At 37.4% G+C, this 19662-nt stretch overlaps 2 protein-coding genes across 2 annotated transcripts in view; both read right to left on the bottom strand.

Annotated features, from left to right (window-relative positions):
- Window positions 1-19662, bottom strand: part of Diap1 (Death-associated inhibitor of apoptosis 1) — a 141308-nt gene that overhangs the window by 59991 nt on the left and 61655 nt on the right. The gene's annotated exons all lie outside the window — the stretch shown is intronic.
- Window positions 8255-19641, bottom strand: LOC110383246 (baculoviral IAP repeat-containing protein 3). The gene is made up of 10 exons (XM_064035466.1): window positions 18974-19641; window positions 17925-18067; window positions 17142-17303; window positions 14685-14889; window positions 13843-14010; window positions 13462-13527; window positions 12745-12847; window positions 10532-10676; window positions 9818-10130; window positions 8255-8436 (listed from the first exon to the last, which is right to left on the bottom strand). The coding sequence occupies exons 1-10, from the start codon at window positions 19385-19387 to the stop codon at window positions 8314-8316; spliced, it is 1842 nt and encodes a 613-aa protein (XP_063891536.1). The 5' UTR covers window positions 19388-19641; the 3' UTR covers window positions 8255-8313.

Below are 19662 nucleotides of genomic sequence, written 5' to 3'. Positions count from 1 at the left end.
GATCAAATCCCCTGTTTTCAATTTATTTTCAGTTCAAAATAGTGCTTCTGATACTTGAACAACCTGAGAATTCATTGACAATTATTGACTTCTAGTTATTCTGATAAAAAAATGCTTAATTTAGTGTTAGGTAGGTATCTTTATCCTTTTGCAGTTAGCAACTAATATCTATCAGCTCCGTGGTAATATTTGTGGTCTACCCGAGATAGTAGTTGGTACAGACTTACCTATCAGTGTATATTACAAATTATTAAAAAAAAAACAGTATAATTTCAAAAGTTTGTATTAAGTTAGGTACATTAAGTCATTAGATTTTATATGATATTTTCAGTGTTTTTTTCGCGCTCGATAGTGTAAGTAGCGACATCTATCGTAGCTCTAAGAACAACAGTCAACTTTCTCTACTTTTCCGGGCTGTTGTGTAAAGGTTTATCAAGACGATCCCTTTGGACCGCAGTTGGTCCTTATGATATGCTTTATGTTTCGAAATGTAAAAAAAATAAACTAGAATCTAAAATGTGGCTTTCTAAATGTGACTTCGCACCATGGTTGTCATTAAAACTTTAAGCGTTTTCTTTTACGTGCAAGCTGTGGTTACCCCGTTGATGCGGGCTTGGCAGTCAAACTCCAAACTAAGACTGGCTTGGAGACAAACAAATGCAGGTCTTGGAAAAACACAGGAGTAAAACATATCCTAACCATTATTTCTTTGATCAAAATAATACTAAATTCTAAAATATGTTACAAATTTTAGTTTAGCTACTTATGGAGACATTAGTTTTCATGTGGTCACTGCATCATATGCATTAACGGATAGTTTGAATTACTTTAACTGTACTTCTTTTAAGGCGATGATGCTTGCTACAGATCTGTCCCGTCGCATCTACTTACTCCTTTAACACTTTATGATATAAACAAGCACTTGAATGTAAGTGGTCGTGTTGATGGCGTCATCTCAACAACGTTGATTAGATTGTCAACGTCGGCGAGCACTCCTTATATTAGCCCGAACACTTGTCCTCTTGTATTATTCCAGTAAGTATGTGCTAATTTTATTATATTAAGTACCCAACAATTGCGCGCGAATATTTTTATTATTTAATTTGGACATTCTTTATTTGAAGTTTCATGGAACCATGTTTTTTTTTTACTTTATTGATAAAAACAATTGAAAGAGTACCTATTTATGTAAATTGGCTGTGCATGCTAATAACACGTACCTACGGTTGCGCGTTGATTGCAATTAATGATTGTATCAGTGGCACCTACACGGGTCATTCATGTCGTGGGACTGTGGGACACATTGAGCATAAAGGGCAGACCAAACTGGAGTAGTCAGCTAGTTTCTTAGGTCACGACATTCTTGGTAATGTATAACTTGTGTCCTCATCTAGGTCAGGGCAGACCATGTCAATTGCTCTGTCCTAAATACAGTTCTTTTGTTCTATTTCATTGCCGCCTCCGTTCATAGAAAACGAATCTAAAACGAAATTGATGTTAATACAAATAAACAAGGTTAATTCGTTTGATATCAGAATAACAACTTAAGTGCGCATTAATTTTATTGAGATAAAAAACAAATTAAAAACAGCAGATAAATATAGAATTCTTGGGAACGTGTGAAATCCGTGCTTGCTTATACTTAAGCACGCCTCACATGAGAAAATGTTTTGTAAATAAAGTTTAGTTTGGAGTGACGAAAGGCAAAGTATACAATGTGAGTGGGCCGCGGCTTGAGTCGCGACATAAGGCGGGTAGGCCAAGGAAGGAGTGCCTATGACTCACGCCAGTGGCGCCCACGCCTTTTAAACTTAAATTCTACAAGACAGATGGAGCCATATTACTCCTGTGTGTATTGCTACATTATCGCAATTGATTGTCAAGATTGTATCAAGTTTACCTCGTTTCTATAAGGTAATATCGACCATTGTATGTAGTTCATGTCGTAGCCTTACTTTAATTGTTTGTTTTACCTACAACTGGATTTTTCCAATGTTGAGCGTGGGCGTTACCGTTTCTTATATGTAGGTGGAGTTTATGCAAATTGCATTTATCCTTACTAATCGTACCCTCCTACACGAAAAGCCATGGGAGGACTACTTAAGTTTGATTCCCTTAAAAAATCAGAAACTAGTAGGTATGTACATTCATAGGTTTTATCCAAATAGGTAAATAGTAAAGAAAAACCCGTTACGTTTGCAATTTATGGCTTTGTCACGCCAATTCATGCACTTCCCTACAAGTCATCCTCATAAACCGAGTGTATTAGTTTCCTTTCTTAATTCAAAGACGGTTATGGTTGCGCCGGCGCCGGCGATTCGCCACGCGCCCACATCTCCTCTATAATTGTGAGCCAAAGCCACACCAAGTGAACGAACGGGAACCTTGCTCAGCAACTGGTCTCTGGCCAAAATACTGAACATCTTGATTTTAAGTGGACTCGTAAATCTGCAGTTAAATGTCTCTGTTGAGAAATTAAATTTTAGCCTTCGCCACGAGTTGAAGGTGTCGGACTCATTTAAGTACCTAAACTGCTATTAAAACAGTGATTATTATCTAAACTTAGAAACAGGAAAATTGTAGCGCAACTAAGTGCAGCATTTAAGTAAAACAGGTAGCGTAGAGACACAAAGGTAAAAAACATTAAAAAGAAAAAATAATCGATAACGTAAAAAATGGAAATTAGGTTTACAAGAAACAGGATTGTAGGTATTTCTCGAACCTTAGGGTCCAAAAAAGGCTATGTTGAAGCAGTGATTCAGGTTATTCGCGCGAGAGGGCGGGACGGAGCCGAGCGGCGCGGTGTGCAGGCGCACGGCACGTGATCGCCAGCGCAGCAGCCTTGCAAGGACGTTGCGTCTATGCACCGGCAACTATCGTTAATTAATTCTACCTTCACGCTGACTCACTCGCAAACATCACTAAGTACTTATAGGTTGAAAATCTTTGTAGATGAATTAATCACGTATTACAGCGACATCTATGTTTTAATAGAAACAATTTTATTAAATCGAAAAATATTATTAAGTAATTCAAATTTACTAAGAGTTTTGAATACTAAACCCCATATACTTCTCCAATGAGTACGAGCCTTAATAAATAAAGTTTTATTTTAAGACTCGTGGTAAGTAAATGCCTACTACATAACGGGGACATACCGACTCGATAACGTTTTCCTGGTCAAAGCTCAAAAGGAGTCGTTCACATATGGTGCTTCTGCGAAACGTTGACTCAACTAGTTAGGTACCGATTGCTATGCAACTCTAGTTACTCAACCGTTTTGGTATTCAGTATATTATTTTATGTTCAGATTTCTAAGAACTTTGTTCGAAATTGTGTTGGGTACGTGATTTCTTTTAGTGAAGTACCTATTAAATGGACAAAGATTTTGTTGTCATTCGGTTAACTCATTTAGCAGTTTACGTAAGCGAAAGGTACTGTTGACCGCTGATAGACTGTTACCAGTTTTATGTTACTCCTTTTTAATATTTGTATGTCTCTGGGCAAAATATAATCTCACACTATAGTTATTTCACCTATGTATGATAAAATTAGTCTACCTCAGTTTGCAGAGTCACTACATATATCCATGCCTTCAGTGAAAGCGTGTCAAACAAACTCATTTTAGCTTTTGTCATGTAAAGAACTTTTTGGTATTCCGCTATTATTCTTACGGATGTGAATGTGACTGAGCGACTTGATCAGAAACCCGGTTAAAAAATTATCCATAAAAATAAAATGACTAATATCAATATAACACTAAAAATAATCCATAAGTCAGAGATTACAATCAGACACTTTGTGTGATATAATGGTGTTATTATCCAATACCTACGTAGGATAAGCAACATTATCTTTTCTAATATAGGTACTTAGCGCCCTGATGAGTCGTCCTATTTGACACCTGATGTGGCGCATTAAAATTGCAAGAATCACCATAATATCCGTGGGAAAGTTAAGAGAAACTATTTACGTTATTAAGTCACATAAAAGTAATATAAACCTACACAATCATCAACATAATGTCCCAGGTAACAAAATACTAATGAACCCTTAAGTACCAAATATTCATTTAAAAATATCCGTCCATAAATAGCAAAAGCCAGTGACGGTAACTCTTAACTCACCTTCCGTTATAAAACATTTAGCTGAACTTATTCGTGCAGCCGGATAAAAGTTGCCGTTAAGCGTTCAGGCTACTATCAGATTTTAGCGAAAGCTTGACAACAGACGTAACAGTATATTCATTAGTATAAAAATCTGTAGATAATTCATCAACAGCCTTTTTATCGTCCCTCTGTTGAGCACAGGCCTCTCACACAGAGAAAGATTAAGCACTATCACCTATAGATAATTACCTAAATGCATTTCTCCAGGATGAGCATAGCTCTCCCGTGAATCAGAGTGCAGGGCGCGGTGAAGGTGCGCGACATTCGCATATTAATATTGTTCCAAATGCGTCGTGTCGTCGGCTGGCGTCGTCTGCGCTATTTGTGTGCGCAGAGCCGCGCTATTCCCGGCCAGACGCCCGCCGCGGCGCCGGATCATGCATAGCGAACTTCTTAACACGCACTTCACCTTTATTCCAAAAAAACTCGCCTTTGATCTAACAAAACAAAGACTAAACCGGCCGGCAGCGTATCCGTTCTTATTGTATTGCATCTGCCGTTTGCTCGGGAATGCTGCTTTATAACATTATGCGAATATTTGAACACGCTTTATAAGCTGGAATCGCCCTCGTAGATACGAGTTTTATAGCATTTGCTTCATTTCAAGGCAAAATATAACTGGGCTTCGGAATGAGGAAAGCTATTTCATAAGAAGATTTTGAAAAGAAACGATGCCAAGCCATATGATTGTCAAAGATAGAATGCCGAATCAGCCTTCACATTTATACAACAGGTGCAACATCTGATTATAGATTTTAGTTTTACTTTTTTTGTCACTCGGAACCCTCTTCCTCTTGGAGCTATTTTATAGAACAGCTACCAATTTAGAACAGTTGTTTGTGAAGCAACTGCGTCATAGATATTATCTGGAATTCGCAACGACCCAGTTTGAAATCAGGGTATGACGAGTTCAAAGAGTAAAGAAAACGCATAGTAAACCATTGGTGAGGTTTCAAACCAGTGTATTTGAGTACCATGATATTAAAAAATGACACTGTTTTACAAACTATCCTACGTACCTACAACGTAACAATACCAATTACTTACTTGACGTACAATCGTATTATCATAAATGGCGCTTACACGTTACTCTCAAGGTAGGCTGTGTATACAAAGGCCATAGTTCTTACTTTTATCGTTAGGGTCACATCGTGCCAAGCAAGCGTTTACCATGAGTATTAACTTGACATACGCCAGTGCGATATCACCCTAACAAGACAGATCCGTAACAAACGACGTTCTGTAGGCACCATTTTATTGGCTTGCTTCACACCAAGTACCTACACTTACTTAGTACAGTCAAATTGCACTTTATCTAAGGCCAGAGGAGGGCTTAAACATTACAGGCATAAAGGCCCCTTTTTATATAACTGTTGAACCGATAACAAACCCACCTACATTAAAAGATGTTATAGTAAAACAAAGGAACATCTTAGGAACATAAACTGACATTTCTCGAAAAACAAAACCCCCTTTTTCCGTTGGTATAAAGCAAGTCACTGTTGTTGTAATATCAGATCATCTTATAACACTAAACTTCTATACGACATTATGTTCACTTCGAGAAGGCAAAACGTTAACAGTATGACAAAAATTAGTTCAGCCTTCTCTTTTTACCACAGCCTACAATAAAACTATACACATCAATAATAAATTAAGTAAACCTATATGTAAATAACGTAATATTACACATATAGATAGATTATACATATGGACCACAGAAGACAACTAAGCTGATAAAAAAATCCGTCTAGGGAAACTTTATAGATACTGCGGAATTTTCGCAATTCAAACGAATAATGCCTATTCTCATGAACATTTTAAAGTTGCGCAACGCAAATATGTATGATTCCTAGGCATCTGTATGTTCTTTACATTGTAACAATGTAGTATTTAGGTAATTGCTGACTTACTCCTTGTAAGTCAAACAACACAAGTAATTTTTGATTATTTTTCCGACCCAAATATCGACCAATAGAATTGCACCATTCGACGTCACGTGGTACAACCTACATGGTATTATACTGATAATTTTTTTTGAATATTTTCTCTGGTCGTTGCTACGTCAAACTGACAGGTTGTGGCCGACATTTGGGACGGAAAAATAATCCCCCGAATACCACACGAGCTTCAAAATTATCTGGCATTTCCCTCAAGGTTCCCTGCAAACAAATAATCTCTCTTGTGGTATTATAAGTGATAATTTCCATTAAAAGACTAAAATTTTGATCATTTTAGTTAACAATTTATTGTTTTATAATATCACTTATCAATTACATATTTTACCAATCGTTCACACACATCTAACAAACACAAAAAATAACATTTTAAGTAAGTAGGTATAGTGTAGATGTAGGTACCATAACTTTATGATCACAGAAATTGGGGCACAGGGATATTATAAGCTATCATTGTTTTTTAATCTATAAAAAAGACAAGTTTATTTATACAAATTCAGCTTAAAAGACACATACTTATAATATTGATTGACTATGTTTAATTTAAGGCCGATTTTTTAATCGCTAAATAAATTTTATCTGTGGAATATATTTTGACGGTTTGACAGGTTTAGTATAGAGGTTTTATATGTCAAACCGCCATATTTATACTTCAGATAGAAGTTTACTGATGACTTAAAAATCGGCTCTTGAAGACATAATTTCCATACTTTCCGATCATACCAATGATTTTTATTCAATTTTAGTTTTAGCATTAGTTTAACAAGTAACATAAGTAAAAGTGTAGTTATACTACGAAATTGATACTAAAATTGTTGCAACCGATAATAAATCTTTGGACATTGATAAAAAAAAGTCCAATATTTTTTTGTTAGATTTTTTTCTGAAGATTTAATGGTTTTAATGACATAGGGTAGTAAGTAAGATCTTGCATAACTAAATGCGTTATGGTAAGTATATACGAGGAATATTATCAATTTATTAGCTTAAACCATAGTATACAGAGGCAGATTTATCAAAGCAACATTTCAGCTATAGAATTATACAGACTTCGAATTTGAGTATCTTAAACTCGATGTTTTCCTTTTTTTCTATTGCAAATATTATTTATATGTCAGTACGTTTTTTTTCATATTTTTTCTATTTCGTGATATTTTTTTGTTTTTATTCATTTTAATGGATACATCTAATGTAGGCCCAGTATTAAAGTAACGGATATTTACAGCATGCTTACCCAAACTTATTCGATAGCACTAATGATCTAGTCACCCGCAGCTTATGTATAAAGATGTAACAATGGTCGAGAGTGTGTAGTACCATGTTTTCAATAGCACGACGTTTGATCTGAAAAGGAAATCTTAGCTATAATTCATTTATAAAGCTGTCTGTTTTAAATACAGGGTGCTAAGTGTTAAGGTATATTTCCGAGCATCGCGGCCGATCGCAGTGCCGGGCAGCTGAAGAAAAGATTTGAAGATAAAGGGCCTTACTTCTCAAAGCTATACTAATCATTCTGCGCCCCAGAATGTGGTGGAGGACATAAGTTATTGGAGCAGGAATTTGAGATCCATCCAAGGATTTGGATCCTAAAAAAACGTCCGAGAAGTACTCGCATGTGGCCCATACTCACTCCTACTACCTTCTGCGACCTAAAATTAGTTTGACCGCGCACACGACACCAGGTGACGCACGGCGACAACACCACGCTCACCTGGCAGTAGCGCGTGTAGCGGGTCAGGCGAGGTAGGCGCGTACCAGCGCTCGCACACTAGCGCGGCACAGCGGACACGCGCCCAGCGCCGCGCCGCACCGCGCACACGACACCAGGTGACGCACGGCGACAACACCACGCTCACCTGGCAGTAGCGCGTGTAGCGGGTCAGGCGAGGTAGGCGCGTACCAGCGCTCGCACACTAGCGCGGCACAGCGGACACGCGCCCAGCGCCGCGCCGCACGACACCAGGTGACGCACGGCGACAACACCACGCTCACCTGGCAGTAGCGCAGCGGGTCAGGCAACACCACGCTCACCTGGCAGCGCGCGTAGCGGGCAGCGCGAGGCGGACGCGTACCAGCGCAGCGCGCACAGCGGCACACGCGCACAGCGCCGCGCGCGCACCGCGCACGACACCAGGTGACGCACGGCGACAACACCACGCTCACCTGGCAGTAGCGCGTGTAGCGGGTCAGGCGAGGTAGGCGCGTACCAGCGCTCGCACACTAGCGCGGCACAGCGGACACGCGCCCAGCGCCGCGCCGCACCGCGCACACGACACCAGGTGACCGCACGGCAGGAATACCACGCTCACCTAACACAAAATAAAACATATTATTGTAAAGTCAAACGCAAGAAGAGCTTGTGGCGGTCAAAGCGCGAGGATCGATTAACCGTAAGGCCGCAAATTCAGAATAACGGGCACGTCCAGTGTTGTGTGGGCACGCTTGACGCGCAGCGTCGCTTCCAGCGCGCACGCGTGCAGTTTTTGTTAGAGCGTGTGTGGTCGCGGGGCGTGCATGCAGGTTCGTTGACCAATCAGAGGCCGTCATTCAAAAGCAAATGTCATCACGTCAAGGAACGATGTTACGAACAAGAACAATGAGTACTTATTCAGACTAGAGTCATAAGTTAGGAACATTTTCAATTACAAAAAATAAATTTAAATTATTGCTTGGTAAAAAAACACTCCTAATTAAAAAAAAAAAACAGAAATAATAGTGAGATTAGCGCGTTCAAGCAATCTAACAAACTAACTAATTTTTTAGAGGTACATAACATTTTTTGAAAAATTTTCAGCGTTTTTGGGGCTGTCTCATGTAATCCTGACGTTCGAAAAGTGCTGTTTTCAGCCAACTTTGAATAAATGAAGCCGACCCCAAGGGCTAGGCAGATGATAAAACTAACATTGAACCTTTCTGAAGGAATATTCTGTATTAATCATATTACCCAGAATAGCTCTGGAGCTCCTAGAATAAAGCTCTTTGAATGTCTTATTGCATTGTAACGACTTATTCATTGGCGAGTGTGTGCCAGCATTAGCCGTATACGAGTCACGCACTATGACTCATGTTACTTCCCAAGTACGCGTATATTTCCTGTCTGGCACGACAAATTACAATTAATATATTGCATCGAACATTATTGGCATTCCTATGTCAATGATGTTATAGAAAAAAAATGCTCGTTAACGAATTGGTGTCATTTTTTGCAGATAATTTCAGTAAAGGCCGATTTTTTACTGACGAATAGATAATGGCCGTTTGACATATTTTCTAAACAAAAGCTGTGGCCGTATACAGAAAGAAATCTGGAAGAAGCTGGAACTTATAAGCGCTTATCGGCGATTGACAGCGCTGGTAACCCGCGCAGGAAAATATATGAACACATGCCGATATTTCGCGTATTTTTTTCTGTGTACGGCGTACGGCCTGTCAAATCGTCAAAAAAATTCTCCTGTTAAAGTTTATTGGCGAAATTTAAGAAATATATATTTTAGGATATTATTTACTTAAATGCTGTTTGGCATTGTTTAAAGACAACACATTGTTCCAAGATATATCACTGATAGATACATCATGGAATGCCTTTAAAAATTATCGTTTTTGAATCCCTTATCTAACAAAATTATGATGTACCTCTACTCGGCACCCGCAGTTTACACGTTTATTTTAGTCAATAAAAAATATACTAACCTCACAATCCATACACACTTTACATAACCTAGCTTCCTTCAACTGTCTATTCTCTTCTTCTAAAGACAACTTCTTTCCTTCAGGCTCTGGAGTGTCCTGTTTATCCTCACTCTTAACTTCAGCTTGTACTGTATTATCTGTGGTACGGCTTTCAGTCTCTGTGGTGGGTGATTGCCTACGGGCTGTCACGTCTATGGTATAGGCGTCATCCTCGTCGTCACCGTCTTCGTCGTTTTCGTCGTCATCTGGCGTCATGCTGCCTTGGTCACTGCCGTATGGTCGCGTTAAAGCTGCGACTTGTTGTGGAGGGATTCTGCAATTTTGGATAGAGAGAAATTAGTTTTTTTGTTTCCGCCACAAATAGTGTATTTTTTATTTTATAGGAGAACTAGCGACCCGCCCTGGCTTCGCACTGGATAACAGTGTTTCCCCACTATTTAACGGATGTTATTATACATATAACATAGACAACATCTTATTATGTCATACAGTTGTGTAAACAAGAAGTTTCAGTATGTGATGCAATTACTTACACATCTAACAACAACTCATTGGGATAACTCGGCGTTTAAGTTAAAAAAGCATGCTATGTTATGTAATTTTTAAAATTTACATATATGTATAGAAACCTGAAATGTATGAATATCATTTTTTACATGAACATTTTTAGAAATTTTATCGACTATACTTTATAACTTATCATGTTATAATTACCCGGCTCTCGGTGCAAATTCTCTAAATGTTTCCGACAATATATCGCGGGCTAATCGACTTTGCGGCGTCATAGACCACGGCTCTTCATTCAGTTGGTCATCTAAGACGGCGTCGATTAGGGCCTCCGATGATGTGAATGGAGTACCTGAAAACAAATTGAAATAAAAATTATTAGTACGTGTAAGGTACATCAGTAATTTAAGTAATACATCTTTTAGTTTATATCATATATATCTGTGTATCTAGTGTAAATAAATAATGCCATTGGGTCTCAACTGAGAAAGTTGGCATTATTTTTGTTTGGTGAAACTTTACTAACAAGAAGAACATAACGAGACCCACGCGATACATAGATCTACGGGAGTGTTTCCATATTCCTCAGATTAAAACTAAATTCAAATGATGAAATGATCAGAATACAATATACATCTTCGTCCAAGACAAGACGCTTGTAAATTGTTCTACTATATTGCAATTTTTTACTGTAATAAAAACTAAACATACTGCTATTGTTTTTTAGTTGTTTTGTGTCTATTACAGCGGAAAATTAGCTATAACAATGTAAATGCGTCAGCATTTTCGACAAAATCAAGGGCAACCGAACCGGTACAAACAAGGAAAATATTCGTGCAAAAAGCTCACCCGCTGCATACAAAAAATAGAACTTTGTTATTTATGTAAACAGATGCACGATTATTATTTTCTACTTATGTTTCCAAACTATTGACTACTAATATTCGCCAGCGGTTTCACCCGGTTTCTGGCGAAATCAAACCCGCATAAAAAGTATCCTATTGGATATTCTGATGAAAAAGCTAAAATACCTTTCTCCTTTATTATTTTCTATCTTTATCAACTTTATAACTCATAATCTTCAGTGTGCGTATCATCTGTATGCTGATGATCTTCAGCTTTACACTCAGGCTCGGCCTGAGGATTTGCATATAGCCATTGATAAACTCAATGGGGATTTATCGATCATAAATCAATGGTCTAACCAATTTGGAGTCTCCGTTAATCCTACAAAGTGTCAGGCTATAGTTGTGGGAGGTTCTCGCATGCTGAGCAAGGTGGATTTTGCTAACTCTCCACCGATTGTTCTGGACGGTACTGTTATTCCAATTAGCCCCAATGTCAAGAACCTCGGCCTATATTTTGACACTACACTTGGTTGGCAAACTCAGGTAGCTAGCGTCAGTAAGCGTGTAACTGGAACCTTACGTCATCTAAATCGGTTAAGGAACTTTTTGCCACCGAAGACCAAAGCAATGCTTGTGCAGTCCCTAATATTTCCTATAATTGACTATGGTGACGTGTGTTACTACGATCTCAATGCGGACTTGCTCAACAAACTTGATCGACTTATCAACAATTGCATAAGATTTGTCTTTAACCTGCGGAAGTACGATCATGTTTCTGAGTATAGGACGCAATTGAAATGGATGCCCATTCGCCAGAGAAGATCGCTGCGCGCCTTGTCGACCCTTTACTCGTTACTCAACTCTCCAACTCCTCCTACGTATCTAACTCCTCATTTTCAATACCGTTGCTCCGGTCATTCCAAAAATCTCCGTTCTTCTCACAACCTTCTTCTTCACTGTCCTTCTCATACTTCTGATACTATCCATTCTTCTTTTCATATTAAGTCTATCCTTTTGTGGAATGCGCTGCCCTTAGAAATCAGGAAGTCCACCAGTAAGCAATCATTTAAAAGTGCCGTGCGGAAGTTTCTGCTTAATAAATTGCTAGAAGAATCACCATTATGATAATCATTGGAATACTATATGCTAGTATATGTATTATATAGATATATGTTTATATATATGTACGTATATTATTATATATATATTTTTTTTAATCTTTTGTATGTTATATATTTGTAATAATATTTATGTACCTACTTACGTCTATTTTAGTATTCTATTAAAATGTTAATCTCTAGTTGTCTTATACATGTCTTTCTAAGTAAGTAATGCACCTACCATGTTATCTCTGCATCACCTTAAGGTTGACTGGAGAGAATGCCCATGGCATTAAGTCCGCCTTTGTAATTGAAAGATTGCATAAAGTTAAATAAATACCTACTGCCTTGTTTCATCAAAATCCGTACAGCCACAAAATATACCTACATTTCATGTTTTGTTTCATCAAAATACACATACAAACTTTCGTCGCCTTAATAATATTAGTGTAATTACAAAAGCTAGACATACCAACGGATCGCAATCTATTGGCTATCGCTCGTCGTACGCGAGCGGCGTCTAGCCCAGCGCCCAGCGCCGCGGCTGCCATTGTACTCTCCATACATTCTTCTACCTGGAAGTACATAAAACACCGTGTTTTATTCTGAGGTTAAGGTGAATGCTTCGACAAGCAGCGGGAATTGGGTAGTTTCCATGGTCGAAATAATGAAATAATATTTAGTCCGCTTTTTAGATAATCAAAAAATATTGGATACGTATTTTTTCTTTTTTTAATTAAACATAAAATGACAAAGATAATAAACTTCAAAAATTAGGAGTGGGGGCCTTTTACGTCACAGTGTCCTGAAAATTGTAGCAACTTGTGACGTCACACTCAACTTTAACACGCTATATCTTAACAAGTTCTGATCCAATTTAAAAAAGAAAAAATACGTATCGCTTAATTTTGGACAATCTACAAGACGGACTAATTATTATTTTTTAGGAAACTAGCCTATTTCAAATGTATTTTTTTTTATGTTTTATTTAACAGTCGATAAGAGGCGTGATCTTATCATTCAAGTATTTTTTGATGTATTTGTTTAACTCCGAAAGTTCTTAGAATTCAAAGGTAATATAAATAAATAAATACTATTTCATTTATTTGTTTTCCAGTGTTTATAACGGAAACATCCACATAAAATGATAACATCTAAACAACCCAGTATTATGTTTTTATTTATGTACCTGACTTTCTGTGATAGGAAAGTTATCACCGTTTCTTCTTCTAGCATTGCGGCCTCCTTCAGAAAACTGAAAACAATGAAGAGCTTGGCGTTATGTCTCGTTATATTGCAACTACTATATGAAAGATCGACTTCCCCAAACCATAATTATTTTTAGCCCTGGATAGGCAAAAGCGAGAAAGTCCGACGATCAAGTCCTACTAAGCGGAATTGTTTGGCAACTATGTTGTGGAGGCTGCAAAGGCTGTCTATTAACTCAGTTATGGAATATAGGTACTATGGAAGCTGTGTTCTATATAATTACTTCGTAAAAGGCCTGATAGCTTAATGCCAGGTACAATGCCCTTAATTACATGTATAACAAAAATCAACGAACACTCACGCTAACAGTCCGTTGGACAGAAGTCCGATTCTTGCAGTTGTCCACATATTCTTGTCCTTTTACAAGCAACACGTAACCGCAGTGAGGGAACCAGTGCGCGTGCTCCGACCACGGAGTGTCGCCCGCCTCCCATTTGCCTAAACCGCCGTCGCAGTAGAAACAACGGACCTGGAAATAAGCAGAAGAAATTTTTTAAGTAGGTACCTAAAAAACTATGTTGTAAAAATATCAATTTTACGTAAATGTATGGTTACATGGAAATAGAGAAAATTAAAGAAATTTTTTTGGAGTTTTTAAGGACATAAGTTACAAGAGCAATATGAACAGTTATTTGTCCACACGCTTCCGCGACTTTGTTTGGAAGGATCATATTCATTAGATTAGTTAGCTACCTTCCATTTTAGTATAGTGTGTTAACATAACCCGTCATAGTAACGCACATTTTAGTAGGTCATGTTTATTTATTATTTTACTAGCTGGTGCCCGCGACTTCGTCTGCGCAGGTTTAGTATTTCGAACAATATGTTTACAAATTGTAGCCTATGTGTTATTCTGATGTATAAGCTATATTATTGTAAAGTTTCATTAAAATCCATTCAGTAGTTTTTGCGTGAAAGAGTAACAAACATCCATACATCCATACATACAAACTTTCGCGTTTATAATATTAGTAGGATTTATGACATCCATAAGTGTACAACGCAGGTATTGTATTTCTTTTGTTTTTTATTCCTGGCAAGTCAAGAAACCTTGTTTCCTGGGAACCTGAAGTTCCATTTTAATTACATAATTTATCGAAAACTGTGAATTGTGTATTTGTTTTATATTTTTGTATTGTTTACCTGATCATCTGTCCCGGTATGGAAAAATCCAGCTTCAGCGAGCGCTCTCGGTGCTTGATGTCGGTCCGCTGGCCAGCGGTCGAAGCTGGCTAGACGAGCAGCTAACGATGCGTATTGAGGATGCCTGGCACCGCCGCCAACAACGCCTAGAGTGCGCCAAGTACCGCCTTGGCTTAGCACGCGCTCGTTGTGAGCTGCACCCGACCTGTGTCAGAAATCATAGAAGTAAGGATAAATGGGATGCCATGAATCTTACGGCCGTTGAAGTACCTATATTCTATATGTTGATTCGCTTACTAAACAAAACCTGTAGCCCTATGCGAGTGATGTCAAATACGTATCTCTTATAAGAAAAACAACAGATATTTAGAATATTAGAAAAGGCTATATATGGCACATTGAGACAAAAGGTAGAGAAAACACATTTGCCTTTTTGGTCAATATGTTGCCACATGCTAGCCTTGTTCGCAGAACAATATTAAAATGATTGTGTTGGTTGTTGTCCTATTCATTGGTCTACACAGCTGAGCAATGCTCAACTCGGTAGCTCAAGATGTATAGTCCAAAGAGTGATTTTGTTTAGTCTGTCAGTTTTCAGCACCTATGGATGCACTTGGAGACATTTTATGGTTACAAAAGCCATTTCTTGGTGAAGGATTCCTTTGACAATCCGTCACTAAGGAGTGACTTGAGTAATCAATAAATGTCTCTGGGTGTGGGGGCTAGTTCTACATAGTCTAAGTCGCATTGGTTTGTTCTTAGCACTTGTAGGGTTTCTAACTAACACATTCATGCTTGAGATAAGAAGTTTTTAATCAGGGGAAATACTGCAATCTCACTAACGTAATACGATAACACCTATCGCAAAACCGGTATTCCTGTTAATCTTCTAATATTGTGTATTTAGAGCCTTAAATCTGTGATTTAATCCGTGTAGAAAATAACCGATTTTATCTATTGTATACTCGATTAGCATAAAAAGTTAGTTTAACTAAAGAGCAAGTAGGTACCCGCAACTACCCGTGAGGCTGTGCGGTCTCCGAAGCAGGGGTCGATGACCGCAACAACAATGATTTATCTTGTAGATCGCGCGATCTGATTTAGTTACAGTCAGTTTAGCGAAGAAAAAAGAGTTAACTAAGTATATGACTATGAATGAACTATAACTATAATTATACAGTACCTATGTCTATGTACATGTTTATTACGATGTTCAACATAACCATTTTTTTATACACATATTTTTTGGATCACCTAGTATAAAAACGTTCCATAATAGGTCTTGCAAAAAAACTGACTTTACCTGTTCATGAAGATTTTCTGTAGTTTCTTAAACATTTTGGTATTCCTACACCCAAGACTTTTTCTTTCATTTGATAACGCAAAAAAAAAACAAATCATATGATAAAAGTGCTCACCTAATTCGAATCATTGATATATTGTCAGGTCGGCGTGGTGATAAGGTTCAATCAACTTTCTTCTAACAGATTCAGGTCACTTCAGAAATTCCGAATTGATCCGGTAATAAGATTTTCTTGGAAGTTAGTACACAGACATTCACAGTTCATAAACAACGAACACTCTTGCAGTATCACAGAATTTATAGCCATTTATTAGACAGTGAAGTCCGTAACCTATAGCGTTAGCTATAAAAATATTTAAATTTATAAACACCATTCAGTCCAAAAATGAATTTATTTCAACGCGAACGAAGCGACCGCGCACTCAAGAGCCTTACTAACTACTAATTGTGATATCGGGAACTACCTATTGTGTTATTTGACTGCTAAATGACTAAGTGGCAATGTAGGTTGCTTCCGAATAATGCAAATATTTTCCTACTATTCGGAAGCGACTTATGACCGAGGTTTCAATGTAAATCTTTTGTTACAGAACTACCATTTACGTAGTTAGCAGCTGAACGCTTGCCCTTCGATTAGTTTACCTTCTAAACGTTGTTTAGTTTTCAATGTCAGATTTTAGGCTTCTATTTATTTTAAATCTTTTATGGGGAGTATATTACTGTGTGAAGCTTACTTCCTTATTTATTACATATACGTATTTATTCATTTTAGTTAGTTAGTTAGTTACAGCCTATTTATCGTCCCACTGCTGGGCACAGGCCTCCTCTCACACGGAGAAGGATTGAGCATTAATCATTTATTCATTTTATGTTTACTTTATGCACAATCATCTTGTTAACAACTTTTTTTTTTCTGTTTACCGCTGCTTTCAAATTCAGTTTGTTTGATGTACTTATCTGCATATCAAATTGCCGATAACCATACCATAATATTGGAATGCAATCATTTGTGGTCACATTCAATCAAAATATGACAAAAGAAGTAGTAAGTTCCAGTACTTAACCGGATAAAATAAGGCCTATGTCACCCGGGGACATAGGGGGACACGGTATAGATAGATATACATAGATTACATGTAAACAAAAATACATACGACTGCGGTAAGTTGTTGGGATTGGTAGGCGGCGACTGCGCACGTGGGGTATCGTTGGGCGGTGATGGCGAGAGGGACGGTGACGAAGACGTGGAGATGTTCCCGGCCTGAGCCTGCTGAGCTGCCTCCAGACCTGCCGCGTGCTGGCACCGAGAGAAATACCTGCAAACCACGAGGTTACAATGACCAAGCGATATTTGTTTACCAACCTTCAGTGTTAACAGGTGTTTCTAAAGATAAATATTGTTATTGGCACATGCTTGAGTTTGTTTATCTATATTAAAAACGATTAGTCATACAATTGAAAAGGTTTTTTACTTCTAATCTTAGAATAATCCCTGACAAAATTGATGTGGTTGAAGCTGCAAAAACAATTAATGGAGCTATGTATGTGTCATGGTTTTTCTTATAATCACATCATTACGCAAGACACAATGGGAATACCTGACAGAGGTACAATAAATGCAAGATTTGATTGTGGTGTCTTTTCGTCACTTAATGATTAGAAAATATGTAAACAGCATACCTAGGATGAACAAGAAAGAATTTGAATTGACTTTTTTGCAACCTTACTCCTGAATTCTCTCCTTTTTAGAAGAAGAGATAGGTACTGAATAATCAAATCAAATCATCTTTATTGTCAGGCATCAAAGGCCCATAGATAAATACCTTAAAACATACATATGTTATACAAAATTGTTAGTAAATAAAAACTTAAAACTATGATACTATTATAATTATAACTACTATTATAATTATATTAAAATAGAATATTTTACTTACATTCGGTGTACTTCAAGTGGTGAAACAGAGCTAAAGTGATTGTATGGGGCCAATTCTCCACCGCACCAGGCGCACCGCAATCTACCTTCCCCAGCGTGGTAGAACCCAGCATTAACCAGTGCTTGGCGGGATACCGATGTATCCTATAATAAGAAGGAAATATTACACACATCAATAACCTTTGATGAAACCTAAAAGCTCTAAATTTAAATACTTGTGAAGTTGCAAGACTTCTTACAAATGGGATCTCTTTAAGACGTAAAAATTGTATAAAGCTGGAATGTTTGTTACAAACAGCAATAAAAAAATAATACCAAAGATCCCATTCCTTATGAAGAGTCACTCCATTTACCTATAACAATAAACTATTTTCAGTTGTCAAATATTTTTTTTGCAAATCTGTAGTAATTTCATGGCTGATTTTGGTTGTTTATCATTATAGTTAAATGGTGTAACTCACACATTCAAACAACAGAACAATATCAAATTAGAAAAAGCATTGCCAAGCAATTATGAATTTAAATGCATAATTCATCATTCAGTGCATTTATGTAAATACATTTTATGACAATGTCATGATATTGTTAAGACATCATTTAGTTACAGATCATGTGCTTACAAATGTTCCGTCTAAGTACAAGTGTTTAAAAATAGAACTTTATCTTTCCTCATGCACAATCTTGTTAGCTATTATTTACACAGTTTAATTACGTACTGCGCTGAAAAAGTAATGTTTTCATACATAATTTAATTCAATGATCGACCAAGGGGAACCAGTTAGATCAATATTAATAGGGCCATACTATAAAACTTGGAATAGGTTTTCCCCCTAGATCTACATAATTTAAATGAGAAATTTTATAAATAAACTTCCCAATCTGCAATTTATATTGTTTTTTATTTGATTATTAATGTATGTTGTAGCCTTGATGACCTGAATGCCACAAGGAAATCTTAGCGTTTTAGGGAGTAGATACCAGTTTTTTATAAAATATTACTATGTACAATTCAACCTTTAAAAATTACAAAAAGAGAGATTATGTTCTTACATCCCAATTAATAAAAGACAGAAGTCTCAAAGCATCATTCTTATATGTTTCATCTTCTTCTGTGAGACCGTAATCAGGTGCAGTGTATGTGTGGTCATTCTGCACATCGTCAGGAGGCACGGACGGTCTACGAGTGTATATGGATGGTGGGCAGTCTGGCCCCAGGACTAAAGGCACATTGCCCGAGAATTCAGGATGCACAACGAACGGGCAGTTTGGCTGCAATTGCCGATGCCTCCACATCACCTGGTCTCCATAATTCCACTGCGATATCTTACTACCACAACAAAAGCACTTCACTTCTGTACCTTCGCCCGTATAGAAAAACCCTGCTTTAGCGATCCTTATAGGATCTACGGGTGCTGATGAAGGCCAGTCGGTAAATGTATTAAGTCTATTTGTCTCATAATTCATTTTAATATTAATGTGAACACAACTGCACGGACTGAAATGATAGACTATAAGCTACAGGTACTTATGCAAACTTGATTCTTACTCTTACTGTGTTATTGGTTTAGTGAAAGAAATGCACAACTAAAATGCCTGATGGATGATTTTATCATTAGATGCAGCATAAAAATAAATAATCTCACGAATGACGAATAAACACACGAATCAATCAAATCAATAGAGAAACACAGAAAAAAAATGATTTTTTTTTTTTTTTTTTTTTGGAATTTTATGACCTG

This window comes from Helicoverpa armigera, chromosome 7 (genome assembly GCF_030705265.1).
Source record: "Helicoverpa armigera isolate CAAS_96S chromosome 7, ASM3070526v1, whole genome shotgun sequence".
Lineage (NCBI taxonomy): Eukaryota > Metazoa > Arthropoda > Insecta > Lepidoptera > Noctuidae > Helicoverpa > Helicoverpa armigera.
The sequence above is the reverse complement of the archived record's forward strand: the minus strand, read 5'-3'. Positions and strand labels throughout refer to the sequence as shown.

Excerpts from the sequence above, each read along its gene's own strand:
- LOC110383246 (XM_064035466.1), bottom strand. The coding sequence starts at position 19,387 with ATGAATTATGAGACAAATAGACTTAATACATTTACCGACTGGCCTTCA. Across the intron at positions 13,528-13,842 it reads CTGTCCAACGGACTGTTAGC|TTTTCTGAAGGAGGCCGCAA; the intron begins GTGAGTGTTCGT and ends CATTGTTTTCAG. Across the intron at positions 10,131-10,531 it reads GAATTTGCACCGAGAGCCGG|AATCCCTCCACAACAAGTCG; the intron begins GTAATTATAACA and ends CCAAAATTGCAG.